The sequence below is a fragment of the Stenella coeruleoalba genome, assembly GCF_951394435.1.
Source record: "Stenella coeruleoalba genome assembly, chromosome: 15".
NCBI lineage: Eukaryota > Metazoa > Chordata > Mammalia > Artiodactyla > Delphinidae > Stenella > Stenella coeruleoalba.
In genome coordinates this window covers 58,229,417-58,255,794 of record NC_137161.1, presented here as the reverse complement: position 1 = coordinate 58,255,794, position 26,378 = coordinate 58,229,417, and the positions used below count along the sequence as shown (strand labels likewise).

The window sequence follows — 26,378 nt, the reverse complement described above, 5'->3', positions numbered from 1 at the left end:
TCAGGGAGCAGGTGAGGATGGGGGAGGGAAGGCCCGTGTCAGGCTCCCAGCACAGGGGCCACCAGGAACCAAGCTCTTCCTTCTTTCTATAAACCCTTAGGGGAGAGTCAGAGTGGCCCCAGCTCAGAACTCCCTGGGTCTGAAAATGGATGCTGGAAAGAGCAGCCTGGCCTTCAGTCTGACTTCATTTTTTTTTTTTTTTTTTTGTGGTACGCGGGCCTCTCACTGCTGTGGCCTCTCCCGTTGCGGAGCACAGGCTCCGGACGCGCAGGCTCAGCGGCCATGGCTCATGGGCCTAGCTGCTCCGCGGCACGTGGGATCTTCCCAGACCGGGGCACAAACCCGTGTCCCCTGCATCGGCAGGCAGACTCTCAACCACTGCGCCACCAGGGAAGCCTCTGACTTCATTTTTTAACAAACGATTTTCTGTCATCCTCCTCAAAGTGGCTCACCCAGAACACCTGTGAAACGCAACAGATTGGAGATTGGAGGCAGAGTGGCTGTTTGAGGAACTTGGTGTAGGTCACGGAGCTCTTAGCTGAGGAGACGGCTTTCTTACTAGAATCCCACGCTGTGTGTGTGTGTGTGTGCGTGTGTGCGTGTGTGTGTGTGCGCGCGTGTACAGGCATAACCCAGAAGATGTTTCTAAAGTATTCCTACTGATCCTACATTTGGTTCTAAAATTGGATCTATTTTCTCTTTCCCGCCATATGTTTTCTGCAATTTCAGCTTCTCAAAACCATAAAATGTTTAAGGAAAGAAAAATGCCGATTCCAACCCCGTAATTTTCTCCCTGGGGAACAAGCCGAGGCCCACGAGGCTGGCTATGCCGGATGAGCAGGCAAGAGGTTCCTGGACTTTTCCACAGTGTGGGGTGCCCAGCCCTCCCGGGAAAGACTAGAGGATTTCGGGGCACTGTCTTTAAAGGACAATGGGAACAGGTGGACTCGTGCATCAGGTGTTAAAACCAGACGGTAAACCCTGTTGGGCACAGCTTTAACAGGTAAATAATCAACAATGAAAATAAAATACCCTTGCCCCCAACTCCTTCTGGTTGGTTCCTTTGGTTACCACAGAATTCAGTTTTGACCTTTCTGTCTGGGGTGTCTCTTGGCCCCGATTTGAGGGCCTGTACTTGCTGAGAAGCCACTCACAAGGGTCTACCACGTGCCTCTGGTGTGTGAAGGAGACTCAGAAGCAGCGCAGAGGGTGTCTCTGGGCGACTGGCAACGCGGTGGCACCTCTAGGCGGTGTCGCTTCCCCCTTCTGGTGACGGTCCCTCTGCCTGCGCTGCGCCTGCAGCCGGCACTTGGGCCTCGGCCCTGATGGGCATAGGGGCTGTTTCTCAGACACAGACCGCCCCCTGGGTCTGTATGTGGAAGAGTGGAATTGATAGGTAGATCCCAGAACGATAGGGAAAAGGAATCAACTCGTCACCAGGCAGTTTCCGGGCTGGGCCTCGGTGGATTGTGCGACACCCAAAGGCCACCTTCTTCAGGGAGCCCTGGCCCAGTCACCCACTCATCCTCGGGTTTTCACCTCCAGTGACACCTTCTCTGGGAGTCTCTGGCCCCGCCCGCAGCCTATAGTTCACAGCTTATAACTGGACACTTATCTGTGTGGTCCTCCCCTGCCAGCCTGTGCCTTCCATGCTTTGCTACCCTCTGGGCCCAGGACATGTGCATAGTAGCGGGTGGCGTGGGGTACCAAGGCCGAGGTAGTAAGAGGCAGAGAGAACAGCCTCTTAGGTGGGGTGTCGGGGCTGGCAGGTGGAGGGCCACGCTCAGAGGGACCCTTCTGAGATCAGGCCTGGTGTCCACAAGGCCTGAGGCGCTCAGACTGGAGGCCCCATGGGAAGCTGAGGAAATCTGTATTAGGGATAAGCGTGGGCCTCTTTCAACCCCAGGCAGGGAACGCTAAGGTCCCCTGGGCTGGACAGAGGGCGGGGGCGGAAAACACAACCGAGCATCAGAACAGTTTCACACCCTTATCTGGGGGTGAACCCATCTGGACTGGCAGAGGCGGCCATCTGGGGTCCATTTTGCTGCCGATTTGGGGACCACTGGGCTTCCCCCCACCCGGAGCTGCATAGCCCTGCTTTCGCCGGCTGGGGCTGCACAGCCACCTGGGCCTCTGTGAATGGGCTGAGGCTCTTCATCTGGCTCTAGAGCAACCGTCGTGTGGGGAGGAGAGATGCGCGCCCTTCATAGGCGGCCCCCAACCGCGATCGGAACCCGGGGCCCAGGTCTCAAGGACGCCCCATGGAGGCACCTGGGACAGACTTAGGAACCGAAGCGATGCTCCGCTGGGCTGTCTCAGGAGGCGGAGTAGGGCTCTGGGTTGCCAAGGCTGGGTCCCTATCTGGGCCCCCCTGCTACCAGCTGCAGCGCATGGCCAAGCTGTGTGACCTCTCCAAGCCCCCGTGTTTTCAACAGCACAGTGTGAGGCGGGAGGGTGGTAGGACGCAACAAGGGGGTGTCTGTAACGTATTTGTGAGCACCGTGCCTGACACGTGGGTTTTGGGAGCAGTGCCTACTGGGACGCCCCGTGGTGGGTGCACACCCAGGGCTGGGCGGGGTGGCAGGGGGCAGGCCACATCAATGGCTGAGAGTGAGAGGGTTGCCTCTGGCTTTTACGGGTATCCCTGTGCGATTCCAGGTTTCGACCCAATGGAGCAGAGACATGGAAAACCGGGCCTGTCTCATGCCCTGGTAGACGGTATCTCTCAGGTGCTTTCCTGACCAAACCCTGACGTGCAAAGTGTGGCTTCAAGAGCAAAAAAGCCCCTGGAGTTTGCTAATCCCGGCTGCAAAGGGCCTGGTGGCTGCTCTCCACTCTAAGAACTTCCTGGATTCCGGGAAGCTCTGGAAACACAGGGTCAGGAATGCTTCTGATTCTGCACCGTGTCCTCCAAAACCACGTTGAGGACAAGTGGCTCCGTGGCTGGGCTGCAGCTGTTTGCCATCCAGGCTGGGTGGGCTGTGGAGGAGAGGCCCTGGCCCATCCTGCGGCCCCGGCTGGCCCTCCAAGGATGCTGCCTCTGGCAGGTGGTGGCCAGGCCATGCGGTGGAAAGTCTGGTGGCTTCCAAATCAGACGCCTGAACACTGGGCCACCACCCTGGGCTGACGTCAACCAGGCACCTGTCCCGACAAAAACCTGCCTCTCTTCTTCCACCCAGCATGGGTCGGTAGGACAGGCAGACGCTGGCACCGTCTGGGTAGACCTGCCCTACAGGGAACACGGAAACCCCGCGTGGTGTCCTCTGGGTGCACCCGGTGGCTGAGGGCCGGCCTGCAAGTTCGGCATTGAGAGGAAGGGACTGGTGGTCCTCCTGAGATCTGCCACCCCAGTCCGTGGGCACCAGTGCTCTCTCCTTCCAGGGGTCAACAGCTGGCTCCTCAGTGGAGAGGGAAGCGCCAGCCGCCCAACAGGACGGCCCTGCATCAGAAGGTGAGTTATTTCAGCGTCTACGGAGATTTGGACAGGCAGGCTGGGCCCCAGGCTTTTACTGTCAGGCAGCATAAAAAATGGGGCCTTGCACGCTTGCCTCCGCAGGCCTGCCAGGGACACACCGATCGGGAGCAGACACCCGGGGGCCTGACCATCACTTATCGACCTGACAGCCAGGCTAACAGCCCCTGCATTTCTGAGTTGAGAAGACATGTCGTTGGCACCGAGCAGGGGATGGTGGGGGTAGAGATAGAGGGGCTGAGGGAGGCCAAGAACAAAGAAAGTAGTGTAAGGTGCAAGGTGGGCGAGGTGCGGAGCCCCAGGGCCCACGGTCAGGTGGACAGCTGCACACCCAGGCACGATTTTCATAATGTGGGTCTTTGCTGGCTTCGGTTTTAGGCAAAGAAGTGTGTGGCTCATCGGTCCGCTTAGCTGTTGGCTGTGCCGCCTTAAAAATGAAAAAAGCCATACACAGCGGCACCAGGAAGGACCTTTCACCCAAAATGCAACTGTAAGTATGTGTGTGTGTTTGGGTCCACACAACAGAGACAAAGAACTCCGTGCACATGCAGGCAGGACGCGGGTACACACGTGAGCACATAAACACACAACCCTGCACTCTGGTTCCCAGAGCCAGCGTGAGACCAGGCTTCAGGGGGAGGCAGAGGGCTGATCTCGGCTTCTGAGAAAGCTCTGTCTGAATTTCCCAGCTACGGGCCTGGGAACAGCAGCAGCGACTGCTCGGATACACAGCCAACCTTAAGTCGGGCTCAGAAATAGCTCAGACAGGGCAGCCATCTTCCCTGGGCTGGGGCAGGGAGCGGAGCAGGTGCCGAGTGGACGGGGGTCTATGGGAGGTGGCTTGAGGGTCACCTTGCTGCCGGGGCCCCATGAATGTCAGTCGGAGATGGAGGTAATGGATGCTTGTGGGAGGAGGAGGGAGGGGCTGCAGGCAAGAGGTGCCCTGAGCCACAGGCACAGAGACCAGGCGGGGTTAACGCTTTGCTGAGAAAAGTGGAAGCTGAAAACTCCGCAGAGAGGTGCGGGAGCCCAAGGGGATCTCTGTCTCTGGTGCCGAGTGGATGGTGGCCAGGGGCCCCCAATTTCCTGGCGCCGTGGTGGCTGCCGCCCTGAAGCACCGCTTTTGTCAAGACCCATCGATCCATCACTTAACAAGAGTTTGCACAGGTACCCCTGAAATATGATGGGTGAGGGCTCTGGATGGGACCCTGCAGGAACAGCAAAGGACACTGAGGGTTCCCAAATGGGGGCGCAGACCAGAATTATGGGGTGATCTCTCACATCAGAGATGTCCGGGGCCCTCCAGAACCACGGGTCCCCCGCCGGGGTGCAAAGCGTCATGCGCTCTCAAGGCCCTGCTCCTCTGGCTGCATTTTGGGGCTGTGCTGCTCAGGAAATAAGCCGGCATCTGCACTCCCGGGATCTTAGGCACTGCGGCGAGGTGCTCACGTGCGAGGGGCTCACGGCAGCTCAGAGCACAGGGTGACCACGTACACGTCTCACTCCAGGCTCCCTGCTCATGGGCTCTCTCCGTGCCACATCTACACTTGTGACAGTTACAGGAGGGCAGGATGTGACTCTAGCCCACGCTGACAGACTCTCAAAAGGGCGGCAAGATGCACCCCCTCGTCACAGACAAGTGGACTGCACCAAACATTTAAAGAAGAAACTGGTGTGTTACGGAGGAGAAAAAAAAAATTAGCAGAGACACGATTCTTTCGCCAGAGTTCAAACAATCACGTCTGGGAGACCCCTCCTTGTGACACCTAAGACTCCGGAGGTGACAATGGGGAGAATTTAGGCTCAGCTACCTGCCGCCGGGGAGGCCTTCCAGTGGGCCAGCCTGCAAAGGGAGTGATTCCTCCCCTGCGGGGAGCCGAGCCAGCCGCCCGCCGCCAACAGCCACGTCCCAGCAGATGCGGAACCCCGAGTGGCAGTGTCCCCAGACACGGTGGTGAGGAGCAGCCGGGGGTCAGGGCTCTCAGGTGGAGGGGTCGCAGGGTTCCCTCAAGTCCCCCCACGGCACCGTGTCCATGGCCAATACCTGCAGGGCTCTGGGCGGCCGAGGGGCTGGACGACGAGCGGGCGCCCCCCGAGTCGCAGTGACTGGCGCTCCCACTGCCGCTGGGGCTCCCGCTGGCAGACGGCGACGGCGAGGACAGGGAGGATGAGCTGTGCTGGTTCATGCACTGGGCCACGGCGAAGCCTGCAAGACAAGGCGGGGACGTGACCCGGCGGGAGGGACAGGCGGCCTGGCGGGAGGGGTGCCACCTCCCCGGGGACGGCGTGTGTGGCCCCCTGGGAAAGCTCCCACCGCGAAGGCTGGGCTGGCGGCCTCCGCGTGAGGGTGGCGGTAAGCGACACAAAGCGGGCTCCTTTGGAGTCTGGCTCTGCTCCCCGTTATCAGCTGAGCTCGCCGGGCCTGGGACTGACCTGGACACGCTGCGAAGCTGTTTCAAGGGAAAGGGTGCAACCGCCATAGCCGGGGTGCGGGGGGCTTGGGGTGGGGCTGAGCCGTAAATCGGTGCTGACGCTGGCTCTGCACCGCGCCGGCTGCGCCCTTGAAGGGGACACACAGCCTCGGGGCTCAGAGGCGTCCTGGTGAAGTTCACAGAGGGACTTGGGACATCCTCACGGCCGAACCTCGGGACCTTTGCAACACACTCAAGTTCTGCCAGGGGCTCTTAACGCCGCACTGGACGGGAGGGGAGACCCTGAAAACGCTCCCTGCCAGAGAATCTGCTCTGCCCTGGCGGGTCTGGTGGCGAGTCTGGTGGGAAGAAGGAAAGCTCTGGTGAAAAGCTAGCAATCACAGAGATTCACTTGGCCCTCAGAGCAACTCCAGGTTTGGAGACGGGGACTGCACATTTCTGGGGCCTGCGGCCTTTCCAGCCCGGGAAGAGCCCGGGGGGAGTGGAGGAGCTTCACAATTTGGAGACCTGCAGACCTGGGCAAACCCTGCTTCACCAGCAGAAGCACTAGGACGCGTGCCCAGTGTCGTTTCCCAGCTGCCGGTGGGCCGTGTGTCACCGGCCTCTCCCCACCCCGCTGCAGCGGGGGTACAAGGGGAGAACAAGGGGGGTACAAGCAGGCCCATCCAGCCTGCTCGGCGCTTGGCACTCGGTGGAAGCAGGCTGTTCTCTAAGATGGGAGGGGGCCCTTCTGACCGAGCCGCCGGAGCCCCTCCTCCGGTAGGCATGTGCCTTCCCAGACCGTGACTCCTGCCCTGGTACAGCCTGCTTTTCTAAAGGGCCGCGGCTTCTGATTCCATCCACAGAACACGGGACAGCTCCCAAGGAATAAACTCGTCGATGCTCCCAGGAGCCTGTGCAGACTGTGCTGGTTCCCCAGGAGCTCTGTGCTCTGTGCCCCAGCCTGTTTCTGCACCGAGTCAGGGCAGGGATGGGGGCAAGTCCTCCTCCCACCTGAGAGTGGGGACCCCAACCCTCCTGGCCAGTCACATCAAGCCTTGCCACCCCAAGCACACTCACCCCGGCCCCAAACCTCATGCTCTCCATCTGCGCCGCCTGCACCTCCCTCGGCCCAGAGCCACTGACACTTCTTCCAGCAGGTTCTCCAGGCCTGACCGCGCCTTTCTCAGAACTCAGGAAGGCAGCGGGGTGTCGAGCAGGGGTTGGAGAACTATGGCCCTCTGACTGTTTGTTAAATAAAGTTTTACTGGAACACAGCCGTGCCCTTTGCTTACATTCTGCCTGCAGATGCTTTCAAGCTACAGTGGCGGCACTGAGCCGTTGCAAGAGAGGCTGCGCGGCCCACAAAGCCTGAAATATTGGCCCTCGATGGAAACAGTGTGCACAGCCTGGAAGAGGATGGGGGCACTGGCTCTGGCACCAGGAAAGCCTGGGCTCCATACTGATCCATTTGCTTACCAGCCGCGGGGTCCTGGGCAAGTCTCCCCACTTCCCTGAGCCTCCTTCCCTCCACCCACTGGCGGGCAGGCCTGGGGGGTGGCGCATGCAAGGGGACCCGATGCTCTGTCCCCACCTCAGGACTTAGGGGAACCCACACCCAGCCACCGTGGAGAAGCTCTTTTGTACTAATGTTTGTGTAAGATTATTTTTGTCTAAGGATCAAAAGCTGGGTCTATTTATACCCCCAGCCAGGCCATCCCAGGTTTCAGGCGATGTGACTGCATGCAGATGCGAGGCCTGGAGGGAGCACGGTGGGTAAATTCCCCGCAGCCACCTACGGTGGAGAACAGTAGGATCACCGTGCTGGAGTTCTCAGGAAGAGGCATCCTGTGATATACTGTGTGTGTGGTGGCAGGGCCTCTGATTAAGCACGGCAAACATCAAGGCGAATCCAAACACCAGTCAGGAAGATTCCCAGGGGGCAGGCAGCCACAGCCCCACAGAACCAGCTTAATAGCTGCTTACTTCTTAATCACTTCAAGTGGTAAACCCCCAAGTTTACAAGCCGTTTACTTGCCTTGAAAATGAATCACTCCTTAACAAATCAAAATGTCAGGACAGTTTTCCCTGAGCTGCTTATTTATCAGAACCATGAACAGAGGGGCCGGAGAGTGTGGTAAGAGAGCTGAGACCAAGCCGACCCTGTTACATTCCCGACAAACGCCCCAGCCCAGCCAGAACGAAGGAATGACGTGGCAGTCACCAAGGTGGTCACCCACCCCTTCTCTTAAGATACACATCTTGGGACTTCCCTCGTGGTGCAGCGGTTAAGAATCTGCCTGCCAATGCAGGGCACATGGGTTCGATCCCTGGTCCAGGAAGACCCCACGTGCCACGGAGCAACTAAGCCCGTGTGCCACAACTACTGAGCCCGCGCTCTAGAGCCTGCGAGCCACAACTATTGAGCCCGTGTGCCACAACTACTGAGCCCGTGTGCCTAGAGCCTGTGCTCCGAAACAAAGAGAAGCCACTACAATGAGAAGCCTGCGCACCGCAACGAACAGTAGCCCCCACTCGCTGCAACTAGAGAAAAGCCCACACGCAGCAACGAAGACCCAATGCAGCCCCCCCCCCCCAAAAAAAGACACACATCTTCTCTCTCATGCACTTTAACGCCCTGGTTTATTACTGTAAGACATGTGGGGGGGAGTGCGTGGGGTAGCAGACGAGATGCTAAGACTGAGGTCAGGATACTCAACTTCCTTCATTTGGAGAACGTATTAGGGGTCAAGCCATAGGTTGACAAAAAATATGGTGCACCTTCTGTAGGTGCTAAGAGTTAGAGAGAAAAAAAAAAAAAAATCACCAACCGCTGATACCACCCATTTGCGGGTCTAGCTGAGCAGAGGCAACTGAATGCATCTTTCCCTTGTCTGCTGCTACTAAAAATCCACCTCCCTTCTTTCCATGGCTTGGGGACTCAGAAAGGCTCAGCGAAGGTTTTTGTTTGTTTGTTTTTTAGCTCGGTGCCCAGACTCCCCTTGCAATTTCATGGGGCTCCTCCCCAAATCGAGGTGGCAACACTTTGGGAGCCAGTTTGACATGTCAGGGGTCAGGAGGGCTCTGCAGAGAACTCAAGACAAGCACCTGGCCCCGTGCTCCTCTCCCGGGGAGGCAGTTCTCGATGAAGTAGCTTTGGCGGGGGAGCCGAGAGGTTTTCTGGGCGCGAGTCAAACACACACAGGCTGCCAAGTACTTGCAAACGCACAGATGCGCCAGAGATCATGGGACAAGGGCACAGACAGACAGGTCTCCCTGAGAGCTCCTCCAGCAGATAAAATTCTTGGCCGTCCCCGAGTATGTCTCAAGAACAGCCTGTGAGATGCGTATCAAAGGCCGTATGGGTTTTCACACCAGCCGGCTGATTCCCCATCTAGAACCTGACTGATGCTGCGGAAGGCACCGTGGGTGGGTCCACAGATGTTCAAAGCACTGGTGTGTGTGACAGGGAGGTGGAGGCACTCGGAACATCCACCAATCAGGGAAAAGCCAAATCGAGTCTCCTACGCCGGGTTGACCAAATCCTCAGCCGCTGTTAGACATGCTGGCGTAAAAGCAGATGAAGTGGGGCTTCCCTGGTGGCGCAGTGGTTGAGAGTCCGCCTGCCGATGCAGGGGACACGGGTTTGTGCCCCGGTCCGGGATGGTCCCACGTGCCGCGGAGCGGCTGGGCCCGTGAGCCATGGCCACTGAGTCTGCGTGTCCGGAGCCTGTGCTCCGCAACGGGAGAGGCCACAACAGTGAGAGGCCCGCGAGCCGCAAAAAAAAAAAAAAAAAAGCAGATGAAGTGCTGAGGGAAACGCTCAAGACATAGTAAATAAAAAAAGGTTAGAAAGAGCACGTCCCACCTGCTCCCACTGTTGTAAAAGAAAAAAAGATATATGAAAAAAAAAATCTAGGCTCTGCCTCCCTCCTTGTGCGGGGAGCAGAGCAAACAGATTGGAGGGATTGAAGCAGAAGTCGTGGGAGAACCAGGTGGTTTGCTGTGGTGAGTTTGTTTAATTTTTTCATGCTTGTCTGAGTTTTCCAGGACTCCTACCACAAATAGTATCTTGAACCAAAAAAAGAATGGAGGATGAAGGAAGGCACACGAGACGTCTGGGAGCTGGGCAGGCTGAAGCTGCTGGGTCCCTAACACAGCCCTGGGATCTGTTCTGGCCTCCAAAGCTCTCTCCCCTGGACCCACTAAGAACCTCCCCACAGCTGGGGCCAGATGCCAAGCTCCACAGCAGGCGGGCCAACGGTGAAATGCACCCCTCGCTTTCCAGGAGCCCTGGGCTTCACAGGGTCAGGCTGGGGTCTTCCTGCTGCCCTCTGGCCCCATTCTGACAGTTATTCTGGGAAGGCGAACTCGTGAGTAACTCCCCGTTCTTTGTCAAGTACAAAAATACCACAAAAAGGTCAGCCTTCTATTTTAGGTCCACTGGTAGAGGGAGCACCCAGCTGGGAGTCAGAACCCCAAGTTCGAACTGAAGCTCTGCCCAAACGGCCTTGTGACCTTGGACAAGCCCCCTCTTCTCCACGAGTCTTCACGTCTTTATGCGAAACACAGTACAGTGAGTGAGGGTCTCCTGGCTTAAATGGCCAGTAGTTTTCTTTTCACCTATAAATCTGAATTTGACTTGAACCCCACAGCCTTTTTGGGACATAGGCAAAGGAGAAGACGCTGAAAAGTGCACCCCAAATATACACTGGGCACACCACTGTCTTTGGGTGGAACACCCACGAAGCTTTCCCCAGGAGAAGCAGGATGCCATGGCAGGCAGGGCCCAGTGCCGGCCAACCGCAGCCCAGAAGCCCGCAGATGCGTCTGGCTTTGCTCACATCGTGTTTGTGCTTGTCTGCTTGTTTTAGGCGCCGCCATTCACACACTGGGAGACTGTACATACAAGTCTGGATTTCTGGCTTCTTTAAGAAAGATCTGGCATCGCTGGGCCCCATTCGCGTGTGGCAGCAACCGGAGGGAGGGGGTGAGCTGGCTCCTTCCCCTCCCCAACCTGGCGCGCCGGGTGCTCGTCAGCATTTCAGTCATTAATCTCTTGCTCTGTATCCTTGGATTCTTGGTCAGATCCACAGGACTTAGGGTTCCAACCTCCAGCAACATTTTGTCAGCTCCCTCCTCAAACCCTACCCTCACCCCGCCCCAATCAGTGGGGGTGAGGGGAGGGCCGGTGGAGATGGGGCTGCCTGCCTCTAGCAGCTCAGACAGGTCTCATCTCAGACTGTGTGACAAGAACCACTTGCTCTTGGCCTCAGCTGGGCAGTTCCCTTGGTCTGGAATTCCCTCTTGCCTCTTTCCTGTCTTCACAGATCCCTTCCCTATCTTTTAAGGCTCACACAGCTCAGCGCCAGCTTGGGCAAGAGTTTCTGCAGCCAGTGGGGTTAACGGGTTCTTTCCCCTGTGCTCCCGAAGCCTGCCCTGTCCAGCCTGGGGGCCCCGTCAGCCCACGTAAGGCACAGGCCAAAAGGGCATAAGAAACTTGACTGCAAAGACGCTTTGCTATTTTGGGAAACAACTGTCATTATTTTAACAGCCAGCACCTGGAATCCTCTGGGGTTCAGAGGGTTTTAGAAAGTGTTTCTGATATTGTGAGCTGTCTCCCAATACCCATTCTCCCCTCCATCTGCAATTACAGAATCTGACAGCTAGGCACGACCCTGTGGCGAAGCTGTGGCCAATGAGATAGAAGTGATATGTTTGATTTCTAGGAAGGCTTCTTAAAAGGAAGGAGGTATGCTTTCCTCCATTCTGCTTCCTGAAACGTTAATGTGATGGCTGGAACTCCAGCAGCTGTCATGGCCCACAAGGATGAATCACATATTAGGGACAGCAGAGCACTGAGCAGGAAGGATCTTGGGTCCCTGATGCCTCTGTGGAGCCCCTGACCACCTTCATACGGGCTTCCTCTCTCTGAGAGGGAAATAAAACTCTTTGGGGTTTTTCTCTATTATGTAGTTGAACCTAATCTTAGCTGACAATTGGGAAAAAGCTTTGTTAAGGCAGGGATGTGAGCTGAGCTCTGTAGGGACAGGGACTCGCCGGCCCCCAGAGCTTCCAGTGTAGGGAAAGCTGCCCTGCACTTCCTGGGGGCAAGCTGGGAGAGGTGAAGTGAGGAGAAAGAGGAGAAGGGGTAATTGAGATAGGGGAGGTGACCCCCACGACCCCCCACATCTTTAGGAAATGCTCCTTCAACTCTTTCCTTGTGTGGTGCAAGTGGACTTTTTTTGGTGGATACAGTGAAGGAACTGTGTTTCCATCTGGGTTCACACCAGGCCACACAGAGACTACACGTGAAGGCCAAGACCTGGAAACAGCCGGAACCATGTGAGAGTAAAGGGTGGGAAGGCTTGCACGTGTGCAGGCAAGGGAACTGGGGGTCTGAGCCAAAGGTTTCCTAAACCTCCGAGGAGCAGGGAGGCCTCAGCTGACCTCTTCGGTCTGTCCAGAGCTTGTGCTGCTTTGCACACTATAACTATATATAACAGATACTGGTTACGTGACTGAAGTGCAACTATTTCAGGTTAAAAACTGGAAAGTGTGAAAACTACCTGAGCAGATAGGAGATTCCACAGGGACCTTTTAGAGAGCTGAAGGGGAAGGAACCCCACGGGCTTAGACTTCATCTCGGGGACTGTGACCACTGAACGGCACCAACCTCACCCCACAGCCTTGCCCCTATAGACGCTCCTACAGACCTCCCGCTTCCAGGAAGGATTTGAGGTGACTGGTATTTTAAAACCCAAACCCAAATGCCTGGCTATTAAATAATGAAAATACTAAATGCGGAAAGCCACGAAAACACAAACTAAACGGTGAGAGTCCAACAATAAAGGTGGGTGGAAAGTGAAAAGTTGTACCAGAACAACTTCCAGGGAGGGGAAGCTGAGGTTACCACCTGGCTCTCGCTTCCCGGGAGCCAAGACCTCTAGGAACACTGTCCCAAGTGACCGAGCTCTTGTGACATCCCAGTTCATGTGCAAGATTCCTGTCCCATTACACCCTCCTGGGCAAGGTCCCTGAGGGCAGCTTCTCGGAAGATCCAGCTGCCTGGCTGGAGATGGGGCCTCGTTCTGGAAAGATAACAGCACATCACAGCACTTTGCAAACTTTTTTTCTCGACGGTGAAATTCTAGTTTATATGCAAGATGAAAACAGAACTGCCCTGGCTGCACGGTGCCTGATCAAGGGTGGGCTTCCCATCCCCTGTCTTTTCTAGAACCTCTGCAGAAGCTACCTTTGAAAATCACAGACATGTCAGGGGGGAACCTCAAAGCCTCGAGCCTACAGGCTGCAAACTCGAGCACCAAGGGCTGGACGGCTAACACTGGTGAAAGAGGAGAGGCCAGGGGTGAAAGGCAGACAGTCCCCCCACTCGCCATCTGTTTCCTCTTGTTGGATTGCGACATGGGCACTGACAAACCGTTCTCTTCTATCAGGAAAATAAACATGATACATGGGACATTCGGCCTGTGTCAGGGAGATGATAGGGACTGGTGGAGACTGGAGAAAACTGGAAACTGCAGCTCCGCAGCCTCTCCTGACTGCTGCTACCTGAGAACGTGGCCATGGCTCCCTGTTCTTCAAGAGAAGCTGGATATCTGGATTTTGGTGTAAAACGTCCTGATTTTTTAAATTGCCGACAACTCGCCTCACCTCCCTTTTTTAAAAAAAGAAGCAGGCAGCCCCAGGCAAGTCAAACCAGGCATGTCTCCTGTCCAGGAGCCTCTGCTCCAGGCTGAGACCGGGGCCATCACAGCCGAGGCCACCCTGCCCAGCTCCTGAAGTGTGTGCCTTCTGAGTCTGAAGGACATGACCCCAAGCCATTTAAGGCTCACATGGATGTGCTTCAAAGAAGTCCACTTTTCAAGAGACATCTTTTAGGAAAAAGATCTAAGATTTGGAGGGGAGGGCTGTCCACCCTGACAAAACTCGGGCCCTGCGTTTCAACAGTCTCGGCTGGAATGAGGACCGTGGGGTGGGGGTGTACCCCGGGTCAGCCTTTCATTAGAAAATTCATCCCGTGGCTGTGGTTCAGGTTGTGAGGATGCAGTGTTCGTATTTTTCTCACCACTCCTCAATGCTGGGAAACAGTAAAAAAATCAATTGGCCTCGTGACCTCGCGCACAAAGCCGAAGACGGCAAGCGCAGCCGCGGTCTTATTTCTCCCCTCGCTGGCTCCTTCCTCGGCTCTGCCCTTTCACCTCCCAGCACAGCCTGCCTGGGCCCTGGGGCCAGAGAGGAGGCGCTGGGCTGGGACTGAGTGTGGGACTCAGCCTGCAGCCCACAGGGTCTACAGGCGACACAGAGCTTTCTCGTCCATGTTTCTGACTCGAGAGGCTGGCTCTAGAGCCCATCCCCCTCCCCCCCACCCCCCCACCCCCCCGGCAAGATGACAGCGATGCCCAGCGATGGGGGCTGGAAGCCATGGAGTTGGGGGCCACACCAGAAAAGCCAAAGTACCCGCAAATGTTCAAAGAACACGGGGGGCGTGGAAGCAGGGTTCAGAGTCAAGTCCGACAGCGGCGCACCCACTGGGCCAGGCGAGGCCAGGTGCTCACGCAGGCCTCCTCTGAGGAATTCGCACAAAAATAAAGGAATTCACCAACATGGGTCAGGGTTCAGAATGGCAGAGACCCTGCAGCCTGGCGGGACCCTGGGGACCCCCTGCAGTCCCCTCACTCCCTGCTAGGACAAGCCCGTGGCTCTCACATGTAAAGCGGGGGTGACAACAGCTCACCTCACAGGGCCCACGAGGACTGAACAAGTTGCTATGGTCTAAGTGTTCAGTTGGCGTTAGCTCTTCTGACTACTTAGCTGGCATGTATGGTACCTGGAATTTGGGCCCAGTCAGGCAAGAACTGGGGATTTTCATTTTTATGAGGGTCTCTACACATGGGGTATGGGACAGAAGAAACGGCTCAGCTCGCTAGAGAAAACAACACAACACAGAGCAGAATCGTTCCTTGTGTTAGCTATTAGGAATGAAGGTTTTAGGAGTTAATAGAGACAGGGCTTTCTTTCTTTTATTTATTTTTGGCTGCGTTGGGTCTTCGCTGCTGCACGCGGGCTTCCTCTAACTTGCGGTGCGCGGGCTTCTCATTGCGGTGGCTTCTCTTGTTGCAGAGCACGGGCTCTAGGCACGTGGGCTTCAGTAGTTGTGGCTCGCAGGCTCTAGAGCTCAGGCTCAGTAGTTGTGGCACACAGTCTTAGTTGCTCCGCGGCATGTGGGATCTTCCCGGACCAGGGCTCAAACCCGTGTCCCCTGCGTTGGCAGGCGGATTCTTAACCACTGCGCCACCAGGGAAGTCCCAAGACAGGACTTTTCTAAAGGAACTTTAAATATCTGAGTTTAAAGGATTTATATGAAAACAGTATATAAGAAAATGGGGTTCTTGTTACTTTCACCTAGATTCTTAAAATCTCATCTGTTATGTTTGGGTTCAAGACACACAAGACTGTGTTCTGTTTGTTAGTATTTCTTCACTGGAGAGTTGAGTGCGTTGTGGAACCATATGAAATTGCCCCTATTTCAACCAACATGACCAATAAAATCAGAAATTTCCTATGGTTCAACCTAATATGAATTCGTTCCTCTTAAAGACCTCCACTGGAGTGATTCCTGGAGGAAGTGGAGGGGAACACAGTCGGCTGGGTACTGTGTAGTCAAACAAGTGGCTTTCCCCAGCTCTCCCTTCTCAGTTGCCATTACAGCTGTGTGTGTGTGTGTGTGTGTCTGTGCTCACATGTGTGTGGCCCTTTCTCCAGCTCAGATTCATCTTTTCATTTCCAAAAGGCAGTGGCTTTAACAAAATGTTCGGCAATGATGTTGGGACTTAAGGAGAGGTGTGTGTCTTCTTGATGGAAGACGGCTGAAAAGGGGGCTTACAGGGGCTTGGAGAGGCTTCTCAGGTGGGTTCCTGTCTTCCCCTTGTGCTTTCACTTTGTGCTTCCTTGCAAATGCTAAGCTAACGCGTTCGTTACAATCATCGCGGCTGTTCTTCATTTGTAGTTCTGACTTATTTTTTTTAATATTATTAATATTTCATCATAAAAGTATTGATTTCCTTTAACCAAGAGACTTTAAAGTTTGCTGCATCCTTAAGCATGATTTTATTATGTCTTGGGGCCAAATGTTTTTTGCCTCCCCCCAAAGGAATGCTTTTCCTTTTATGTAATGTGTGTCAAGCAGAAAAAAGGAATTGATTCACAGAATTCTGCCATCATAGGCAACTTTGAAGGAACGTATCCAGAAGGGGGTACTTGGACAGACATTTCCTAAACATGACCAGAGTGTCTCACTGTTAAGCCAGAAATAAGAACCAAAGCACAAAATTTACGTTAAAATACAAGACAGCTCCAAGAGAAGCTAGTATGGGAAAATTAAAGACAACTTGAGACATGACCCCAAAGCTTAAAAACTCCTTTCGAGCACCTGAAGAGTCATAAAAACCTCAGTCTCCACACTTTCATCTCTCTTCCCGCCCTTCAGAAAGCCTGCAGAAAACAGGCAGAAATACTGCCGGTTTGGGGTTGCCTAGAGAAGGCTCCGTTTCCCTCTCTCTCTAAATCACCAGCATCAGATGCCAGTTGTAGAGTTAGGGAAAGGATGCTCGGCTTTACAGACCCGTCCAGGAAGTGTGTGGAGGGCAGTGACTGGCAAACCAAGCGAGGCGCTCCGCAATGTTTAAATATTGAGCATTGGGCTTCCCTGGTGGCGCGGTGCTTGAGAGTCCGCCTGCCGATGCAGGGGACGCGGGTTCGTGCCCCGGCCCAGGAGGATCCCACGTGCCGCGGAGCGGCTGGGCCCGTGAGCCGTGGCCGCTGAGCCTGCGCGTCCGGAGCCTGTGCTCCGCAACGGGAGAGGCCACAACAGTGAGAGGCCCGCGTACCGCAAAAAAAAAAAAAAAAAAAAAAAAAAATTGAGCAGCCTTTTTCCTCCCTCCACATTTATTATTAACTTGGACCCACATCACTGTGTACATTGACTTCATTTCTTCCCAAGAATCCGAGACACAATGGACAATGAGTCGGGGTGGGGCTGAGATTTGGGTTTCTTTCTTTCACATCCTCCCTGGATATTCTTTACGGTCAGCCCCACGTCTTTAGAGCCACGAATTCCTGGAAATGTCTCAGCCTCTCAGTGACCCCTGGTGCCGGAATGCAGACGATTAGTGCCCCAAATATTGACAGACTGGACTCTCTTCCCCTTCCAAACAAGGGAGCAGTGTCAGAGTGAGGCTGCATGAGAGATGTCATTGCCACCGGGCGAGTGAGGTCGCGGAAATGTCATTCAGACAGGTGCTCTATTGCTTGGGACGAATCGCGGTTCCCTCAGTTTGGCCCAGGTAGAAGCGATGCCTGAGATGCCACGTGAATGTCAGAGGTGTCCAGTTTAAAAAAAAAAAACACCTGTCTATGGCCACCAGAAGTCCTTTGCTCAGTGACGGGACAACCGGGACGGGGGCTGGCGGTGGCCCTGCTCTGACACATGAGCCACGTCGGATGTCAGCAGCCTGGCCAGCGGCAGAGCAAACTCGGCGCCTGGGCCTTGCGTCACTCACTGTGAGGATGAACATTTGGGACTGGAAACAGAAACCTCAAATCTTGCCAGAAAGCAAAGCAGCACCTTTTCTTGGGAACGAGCAAGGGGGGTTGGGGGTGGACCATCCATCATGCCCCTGCAGAAACCAGCCGCCTTCCTGTCAAAAGAAGATCCTCTGGATCTGCCGGTAGGAATAAGCCAGCTACAAGTGTTCCTTTTTCCTGGGCTTTTATCTGTTCAAGAGAACTTGTCCCAAATGACCGGCCTGCAGCTTCCACTTTCTTTTAAAAGACAGTACTACATTTGAGATCGATGTTTTCCCCTGAAACGCCGGCTAAATTTATCCTTCCCTGCATCCTGCTCTCTGGTCTCTGCACGCAGCTGGCCCTCGTCTTGCTAAGTGAAGCGTCTGTCTTCAGACTCCCACCTCGCTGGTGGTACTCAAGCACCTGGCCCTGTCCTGCTGTGCATCAGGCATACAACCCCCCTGGCCCCCAATTTCCTCCAAGAGTCCTCTGCTGCCTCGTTCCCTCAAGTCCCTGCGTATTAAACCTCAACTACCCGAGGTCTTCACCTGGCTCCAGCTCTCAAAAATCTACCCCAAAAAGCCTTCAGGTTGGCTGGCTTCGAACGGCTCATGAGCACCCCCTCCCCGCCCAGTCCTGCACCCCAAAGTGGCTGAGTGCTTGTTATCTGACTGCTGTTAGAGGGAGTGAGGTGATGTAGACCGCCAAGGGCCTTATGGACTGAACTGACCAGAGAACTTACTTCTCTCTCCTGGTCTCTCTTGGCAAGCTGTCCTGTGAGTGAAATCTCACTGACTGATTTCATGCCTGATGCCCAGAGAGCCCAGTATTTCCGAAACCTTTATTCGTATACGTGGTTGCAAGAGAATGTGCCCTAAACAGACATTTGGAGCCATGGTTTCCAGTTTGCTGTTAACCTGTGGACTCTCTCTTTTTGGCAGGAATAAGAAATAAAATAAAATCCTTGCTAGAAAGGACGCACGGGCCCATGCTGGAAGCACGTACACACATGCTGTGGAGAGGATTCTGACCTGAAGTGCTGAGCAGGCTGGCGGCTCTGGAGAGCCCGGGGGATGAACATACGGGGTCCAGGTGTGGCCAGATGGGCATCCCCCACTCTGCTTTCTGGAAAGCAACCTAGCAAGGGGCTATCAAGAGCCTTAAACATGATCCTACGGAATGCTTTCTAAAGAAATCACTGGAAACCCGGACAAGGATTTCCGTGTAAGGAGGTTCATCACAGGGTGGTTCATGACGCAACAGAAACAACGTAAGTAGCCAAATACGGGGCCTGGCTAAGTAAATATCTGCTAAACTCCAGACTTCTCAAGTTGAATTATGTCTCCTCCATATTCTTATGTTGATGTCCTAACCCCAACTACCTCAAAATGTGACCTTATTTGGAAAGAAGGTCATTCCACAGATGTAATTAGTTGAGATTAGAGTGAGCCCTAATCCAATGTGAGTGGTGTCCTAATGAAATGGGGGACATTTGGACACAGGCATATGCAGGGAGAACACCACGTGAAAGCAGAGATCGGGCTGATGTGTGTAGCAACCGAGGAACAACAAGATCGCCAGCAAACCACCAGAAGCCAGAAGAGAGGCCTGATTCCTCCTCATCGCCTTCAAAAGGAACCAACCCTGCTGATGCTTTGATCTCAGACTTCCACCCTTCAGAACTGCGACACAATACATTTCTGTTGTTTTAAGCCACCCAGTTTGTGGTACTGTATTATAGCAGCTGTAAGAAATGAATACCCAGACCCAGACTATATGTAGCCATGAAAAATGAAGTATTAGGAAGAGGTGTTTGACAGCACAGGGAAATGCTTCTGGCATGATAGCAACGTTGTTAAAAACAAAACCCCTACACAACAAGGAGTTACTGTAGAGCACAGGGAACTACATTCAATATCTCATAATAACCTATCATGGAAAAGGATCTGAAGCTGTATGCCTGAAACTAACACAATATTATAAATTAACTATAGTTAAATTTTAAAAAAGGAACCCTCTGTTGTATAGGGAATAGCAGGTGTGTGGGGACAGGGAGAAGGGAAAAACAAACAAACAAAACAAAAAACACCCCATGACCCAGCAGTTCTGATCTTAGGCTGCACACGCGTCCAAGGGTGCCCACAGCAACACTGTCTGGGGTGGCAAAAACCAGGAAACACCTAAAACGCCCAGCCAAAGGAATACGTGGATCCACACTATGGAATATTACACAACCCTGAAAAGGAATGCGCGAAATCTATACGCTTTAACACAGGAAGATCTGTGATTCACAGTGGTGTCTGAAAAGCAGGCTGCAGAAGGGTATGCAGAATGATGATTCTGTTTAGGTTAAAAAAAAAAAAAAAGAGCAGCCCAAATCATAAGACAACCACAGATCCATAAGCCCTTATCCTAAACCTTTGAGGCTGGATGTGTTCTAGACTTTAGACCCTCAGCTGGGTCTTAGGCAGCTAAAAACCAAACCTATTAAATTTCTGCAGGAAAAAACCAAGTCTATTCACAATAAATGGTATCTGCAAGTCTTTTTTTTTTTCTTAGTATTTATTTATTTTTCGGCTGCTTCGGGTCTTAGTTGCGGCACGGGGGATCTTTCACTGCGGCACTCGGGCTTCTCTCTAGCCGTGGTTTGCAGGCTTAGTTGCCCCACAGCATTGGGATCTTAGTTCCCTAAGCAGGGATCGAACCGGCATCCCCTGCATTGCAAGACTGATTCTTAACCACTTGGACTACCAGGGAAGTCCCTGCAAGTCTTATACATAGCCTATAAATAGTTCAGGGCAGGTTTTGCCACCAAGTGGGTTATATAGACTCCTTTGGTGCTCAGGGCTGTGTGGATTTCAGAACTGCAGGGAAGGGCTGAGGCCCTGCGCTGCCCACTGGCTATGGTGCACATATGGATGCAGCTGCACAGAGAAGGTTCTGGAAGGAGATGAGCCAAACCGTGGACGTCCAGGGAGTGGGGGGAATGCGGAGGAGTGGTCAAAGGGGACTTAGGTCCCGTTTGTAACATTTTATTTATTTTTTTAATAAAGAGTCAACGCATGCATTTCTTGGGTAATTAAAGATTAGGGAAAAAAGAGAAAGAGAATAAAAAACAGAGAAAGCACAGATAAGAAGTAAAGTGAAATATTAGTGATGGTTTTTCTCTGGGGTGGAGGGACCATGGTGCTCTCTTCTTCTTGTAGCCTTACAGTTTCCACTGACAATTTTCTACGTGCATGCGTTAACGCCACAGATGCATACAAGGGGCCTGCAGCAACAGCAGACACAGGACTGCTTCCATCCATTCCTGTCATTGCCAGCTCATCCCCAGGGCCCTGGTGACATTACAGGGCTGAGTCCCACTCTCCCTGACTCACTGCCACCACCACCCCCTTTCGCTCGTGCTCCGCTCGGCTGCCACACCTCCATCACCATGAAATACGGCCCCTTCCTGGGGCGCTACTCACATACTTGCCACTTTGATTCATCATCTCTCTTACTCTCTCCGTCCTTTATTTTTCTTTGGCCTTTGACTGCTTTTTGGGAGTTTATCATATTGAACTTTTATCCCTTTCCAGGAAACCCTGTTCTTTTCTTCTTCCCTTTCACAATTAATAAATAATCGTAAGAGCACTTCTTTGGACAGAAGCACATCCTGCCTCCTAAACAGAACTGCTGGAGCGTCTCTTTTGGGGACCCTCCAGGCCTGTGAAGGGCACATCACCCGTCACTAGTCCATCACTGCCATGCGTGGGGGGAGGGTGCCAACAGTGTTTTCAGTATCTGAGCTGCTCTCCATCCTACAAGACTGCTGCGCTTTCACAGCTATCCTCAGAGAAGGGACGGGAGGATGGAGTACCGGGCTGGCCGGTCTAAGTGCCAGGGTATGGACAGGGAAATAGAGGTAAGGCGAGTGCGAGTGTGGGCTTTGGAAACAGACATGTTCAAGTCCCAGCCCTGGGATGCTGACCTCCTGTGGAGCCTTGAGCCTTGGATTCCCTGAGTACAATATGGAGGAAAATAATCCCTACCTCCTGCATTGTTGTGAGGATTAAATGAGAAGAATACATACAACCATGCTTGGCATAGGGGCTGATATATAGTAACTGCTCAATTAATAGGAGCTGGCATTATTAAGTCATAGCACTAGGCATGGCTCTGAGCCAGGGCTCCAGACCCCCTCGCCAGTTTCAACCACACAAAAAGAGGAGCACAACTAGCCCTAAGCATCTCCAAGAAATAACGTGGGGCATTTAGGATCAAATTTTAAAAGTCACTGGAGTGAGCTGGAAAGAGTGGCTGATGTGTCATCTACCAACAGCAGGAAGTGACCTGCAGAGCGACCAGCAGGTAGTATTCACCTGTTTTCTGTCTCAGATCTACAACGCAAATGAACCCTTGCTACTTCAGAGGTTTTCAACAAATGCTTGCAGCAGTGATTCTAATACCTACTTTCTTTCCCAGAAGTCATGATTCTGAGGTCAGACCACAATCAACAGAGATTTCTGGAAAGGTATGAAATGCAAACTTATCTCATAATTTACAGGAAAGGGAACAGGAGGCTATTTTACCAGCAAGAACAGAGTCATTTCTTCAAAGTCAAAAAGAAATGGAAAAAAGGCAAATTTTAGGGAAGAGGAAGGGTGCCAGGTGAGACTGGATTGCATGAAGGTTTCCAAATTATTCCAGAATGTTTTGCGGGTTCCAATTTCTTTTTTCACAGTTGGATTGCTTGAAGGAAAATGTTGCATAAATCGGACTGTTTTATAATTAAATGGGACACAAATGAGATAACCTGGTCGTCAGAAAAAGATGACAATTTTGTGAGTCCTACTAGTTTAGAACTCGTTTTAAAAATACAACACCTTTATTGAGGTGTAACTCACCTAACTGTATAATCTATACATTTAAAGGTATAATCCAATGATTTTTAGTCCATTCAGAGTTATGCAGCCATCACTACAATCAATTTTAGAACATTTTCATCCCCTGTGTAACTAGTTGTGAATTAACTTGGGGGTTACAAACACATGTATCCCCGACTATGCTGAATGAGCCCACCACCTGACCTTTTCAAGAAACTCCCACTCCAGATTCTGCCATCTGTTCTGTGAGTATTATAAAATGTTTCATTCTTCACATCAGGTTCTGCGCCAAGAACTATCCCTTCCAACAGAATTCATCAGAAAAATGTCCTAGGTCCAGTTTCTCCTTCCTCTTCACTAACGAGGGGAGGAGCTGTTGCTGGGGGCCTGGGGCTAAACACCTTCCTGGGAAGCAGGACCAAGGTCTTGGGCCCCACTTATGTGGCCACGGCGGAAACTGATCACAAAGGGGAATTGTGTGTCCAGCCAAACTGGCAGCAGGTGTCACATGGACAGTAATGTTTTTATTCCTTGAGGATCTGGGCAGCCTGTGGGACCAGGCATCAACGGCTCTCCCATCTGTGTGGGCTCCTGTCTGGGATGGATTCCTACCCTCAGGAATCCTGTCCAGGTCAGATCCCTCTGTTGCACACTGTCCCAGCTCTTGGCCGGTCCCTTCAGGGCCCCGATCACGGTCAGTGTTCTGGACTATCTATGGCATCCACATGGCCTGGGAGCTCCAAAAGGACGGATCTGTTTTGCTCACCCCTGAGTCCACAACGAACAATGTCTAGCATGTAAAGGGGTACTGAAGACTTGTTGGCTCCATCCATCCATCGATCCATCCATCGATCCATGCACCCATCCATGCGTCCATCCATCCACCCAATGCTTTCTAAGCAACACCTATATACCTCCCGGTACATCTCCAGGAGAGCTGGGCATTTAGCAGTAAACAAAACAGTGTCTGCTGTCTTGGAGCTTACAGTTCAATAATGGGATGGGACAGGATTGGGGGGGTGGGGTGGGCAGATAATGAAGAAACAGAAAGTGTTGGGAGGGAATGAATGCGACGAAGAGAGTTAAGCAGGGCAGGGGGCGTCTGGAGGGCTGGGAGTGGGGCACAGGATGGTCAGGGAAGACCCCTCGGAGATAGCGAGGTCTGAGGAATGAGACAGAGGACAGAGCCAGGCAGGTACCTGGGAAGACAGTGTTCTAAGCAGAGGCCAACCCAGTGCAGGTGCTGCAAGGTAGGGGCATCTGGCACAGTGGAGGCTCAGCTGAGGCCCCTGAGGCTGCCTTGGAGTGGCCAGGGGACAGTGGGAAGAGGCAAGGTCAGTCTTAGGAGCAGCAGAGGGAGCAGACTGTGTGGGACCTCCGGAGCCACTGTAAGGAATTTGGCTTTCGTCCTGAGTAAAATGGGAGACAGTGACGGATTTAAGCAGAGGACACACATGATCTGACTTACACCTGAAAAGGATCTCTCTAGCTACGGTGCTGAGAATACCAAATTGGCCATGGAGAGAAGCAGCACGACGGATTTTGAAGGCCAAGGTCAGGAGGCAGCAAACAACCTCCGGAAGGCCAAATCCCCAAATCAGGCAATGGGCCTGGTTTTATAAGTGAAGGCCCCGCCTGCTCATTTGCATATTGTCCTGCGAGGCTGCAGGTGGAGCCTCCTTCTGACAGACATCACACGCCCCTGTAGGAAAAGTCAGTGAACCCCTGGCCTAGGATACGGGGCGCAGTGGTGAGAGGGGACTGGATCGGGGCTGCACTTCCCGGACAGTGCCTGGGGCTGGGTGAGCTCTGGCCCTGGAATGGAGAAGTGGTTTGTCTCCAGCTGCTCTACGTGAAGACATGTTTTCGGCCGCATATTCCTTCCAGCTAAGTGTGGGTCATGGGCTCCCGTGGGCAGCCCAGCCTGGGGCCGGCCCCTGGGGCCGGCTATTTGTGGTCATTTAGTGGGCAGCCTTTAGCTCCCCCTGCTTGAAGCCCATCAGTGCTTCCCTGGGTCCTCCGAGGAAGTCCAGGACAGTCAACAGGCACGGGGGTCATGCCTGCGCGGGCCTCATCTCCTGCTGCCTCCTGCCTGCATGGCTCAGGCTGCTTGCAGGACGCACATGCACACCATGGTTTTTACGGCCTGGGTACTGCCGCCTGCCCGGGACGCCCCACATTTAACCTAGCCCATCTGTCAAGACCTCCCTCAGGAGCCCTCCTTGCCCTCCAGTTCTGGGAGGGCCGGTGCCCCTGTCCTGGACTCCCACACCATCATGCATGACCAGACTACACAGCAAGAGTGGGTAAGGCGTCATCTTCCTCAGGACACTGTGAACTCCCTGAGGGCAGGGTCTGTCTAGAACCTTCCACTCCCCAGACTTGGCAGAGCGTGGCGCAGGGCAGTGCTCATAAGGTTTCCCGAAAGTGGGACAAGTTTGAAGAATTGGCCTCTCCTGAAACTGGGCCCAGGGTATTGAATACATCCTGCTCCTATACCAGACCCCCTGGTTCCCCCAAACTCGCTAAGCAGAAGCTGCTCTGATGGAGGAGAGCTCCTGACTAAGCACCCCGCAGCCTGCCAAGCTGTCAATCCATCTCTAGGCGGCCACCGAGGCTGCTGGCCCATGGAGAAGGGACCTCGGTCATGCTGGGCCCCGTGTCGTGCAAACCCATGGTAGATGCTCGGTGAGCATTTGAGGGTTAAAGGAATGACAATCAGGACACAGCATTTGATCCCAGTGGTCACCGAGAACCCTCTTGTAAAGCCACCTAAAAGGACTTCGTCTCCGATTGTGTTCTCAAGACTGGGTGGACATTTGAACGAGCCAGGGCGAGTCACCGAACACAGTGACCCTCGCCTCACTCTTTTAACTGGGCTGCACTGGGCATGGACACTGGGGCTTCTCAAATGCTCTCCAAGGCGATTCTAGAAACACGTAGCCAAGATGGAGGGCACAGGGGTAGGCTGGCTTGGGCCAGGGCCTCAGGCGGGAGAAGATCTTGCCTGGGCTGGGACTCCATGCTTCCACAAGGGCTATGCCTCTTCCCCGGGCACCGTGGGGGCAGTGCCTGTGTGCCTCTCCAGCTGAGTGTAGGGGTTCTAGTCGACTGACTTCCTGATCACCTAGTTGGCCACCCCACGGAAGATGCGGAGGTACAGGACCGTGGAAGGACAAGCCCACGTGCCTGGAGGACCAAGGAGCTGAGCCGAAGGCTGTGCTGAGCTGAGGAGGCCCCATGACCCCAGTGCTGGTGGGAGAATGAGGCCACTCTCTAGCCTGAGGCTGGAGGGACGCCCTGGGATGCTGGACAGTGCACTCGGCCCCCTTGGCTCCTCAGGCACGGCACCACTGCCCCTCATTTGGATGTGCTTCCTGACGGAGATTCAGGGACGTGCTTACTCTAAGGTGGATGAAGTGAGGTGGAGAGTCAATCAACTGAGTGGTTTGCTGAGCAAGTGCCACATGCTGGGGACAGGAGACACTTTCAAGGCACAGATTTGAGCTTCTGGCTGTTTGCAGATTTGAGGCCAATAACTTAGAAGGAATTCTCCTCCAGCGGGCTTGTTAGTTATGGGGCTCTGAGCCTTCTGGCAGGCCCCTGAGCCATGTCAGTAATAACAAAGATAGGGAATAAGAGTAAAAACGAGAACATAGAAAGTGAGGCTATGAGCTGGAGTCAGAGTCAGGCAGAGGTAGGATGGACACCCGTGCGGCTGACTTGCTGTGCAGGTCCAGGTAAGTTACTTACCCACCCTGAGCCTCAGAAAACCTCAAATGCAAACTGAACACGTGCCTACCTCTCCCCAGGAGGTTCTGAAGGTGAGATAATGAATCCGTGAACATGCGTGGAACAGACCTTGAAGCACAGAAGGTGGACCATTGATGGGGAGCCAGTGGAGCCTGCCCCCCTCACTCTGTGGCTCAGTCCCTTCCTGACTCGGGGCCCCCGCACATGCTGTTCCTACCTGGAACACCCTCTTACCTCCCCATCCAGTTTATCCAATGAAACCTTCCACTGTCAACACGCACCACC

The 26,378-nt window shown here is 53.7% G+C and overlaps 1 protein-coding gene across 3 annotated transcripts in view; it reads right to left on the bottom strand.

The window, feature by feature from the left end:
• CLEC16A (C-type lectin domain containing 16A) overlaps nucleotides 1–26,378 on the bottom strand; it is a 210,078-nt gene that overhangs the window by 8,234 nt on the left and 175,466 nt on the right. For all 3 annotated transcript variants that reach the window (XM_079943839.1, XM_079943840.1, XM_079943841.1), the window contains exon 22: nucleotides 5,517–5,678. In XM_079943839.1, coding sequence (XP_079799965.1) covers nucleotides 5,517–5,678 — 162 coding nt within the window. The remainder of the gene's footprint in view (nucleotides 1–5,516; nucleotides 5,679–26,378) is intronic.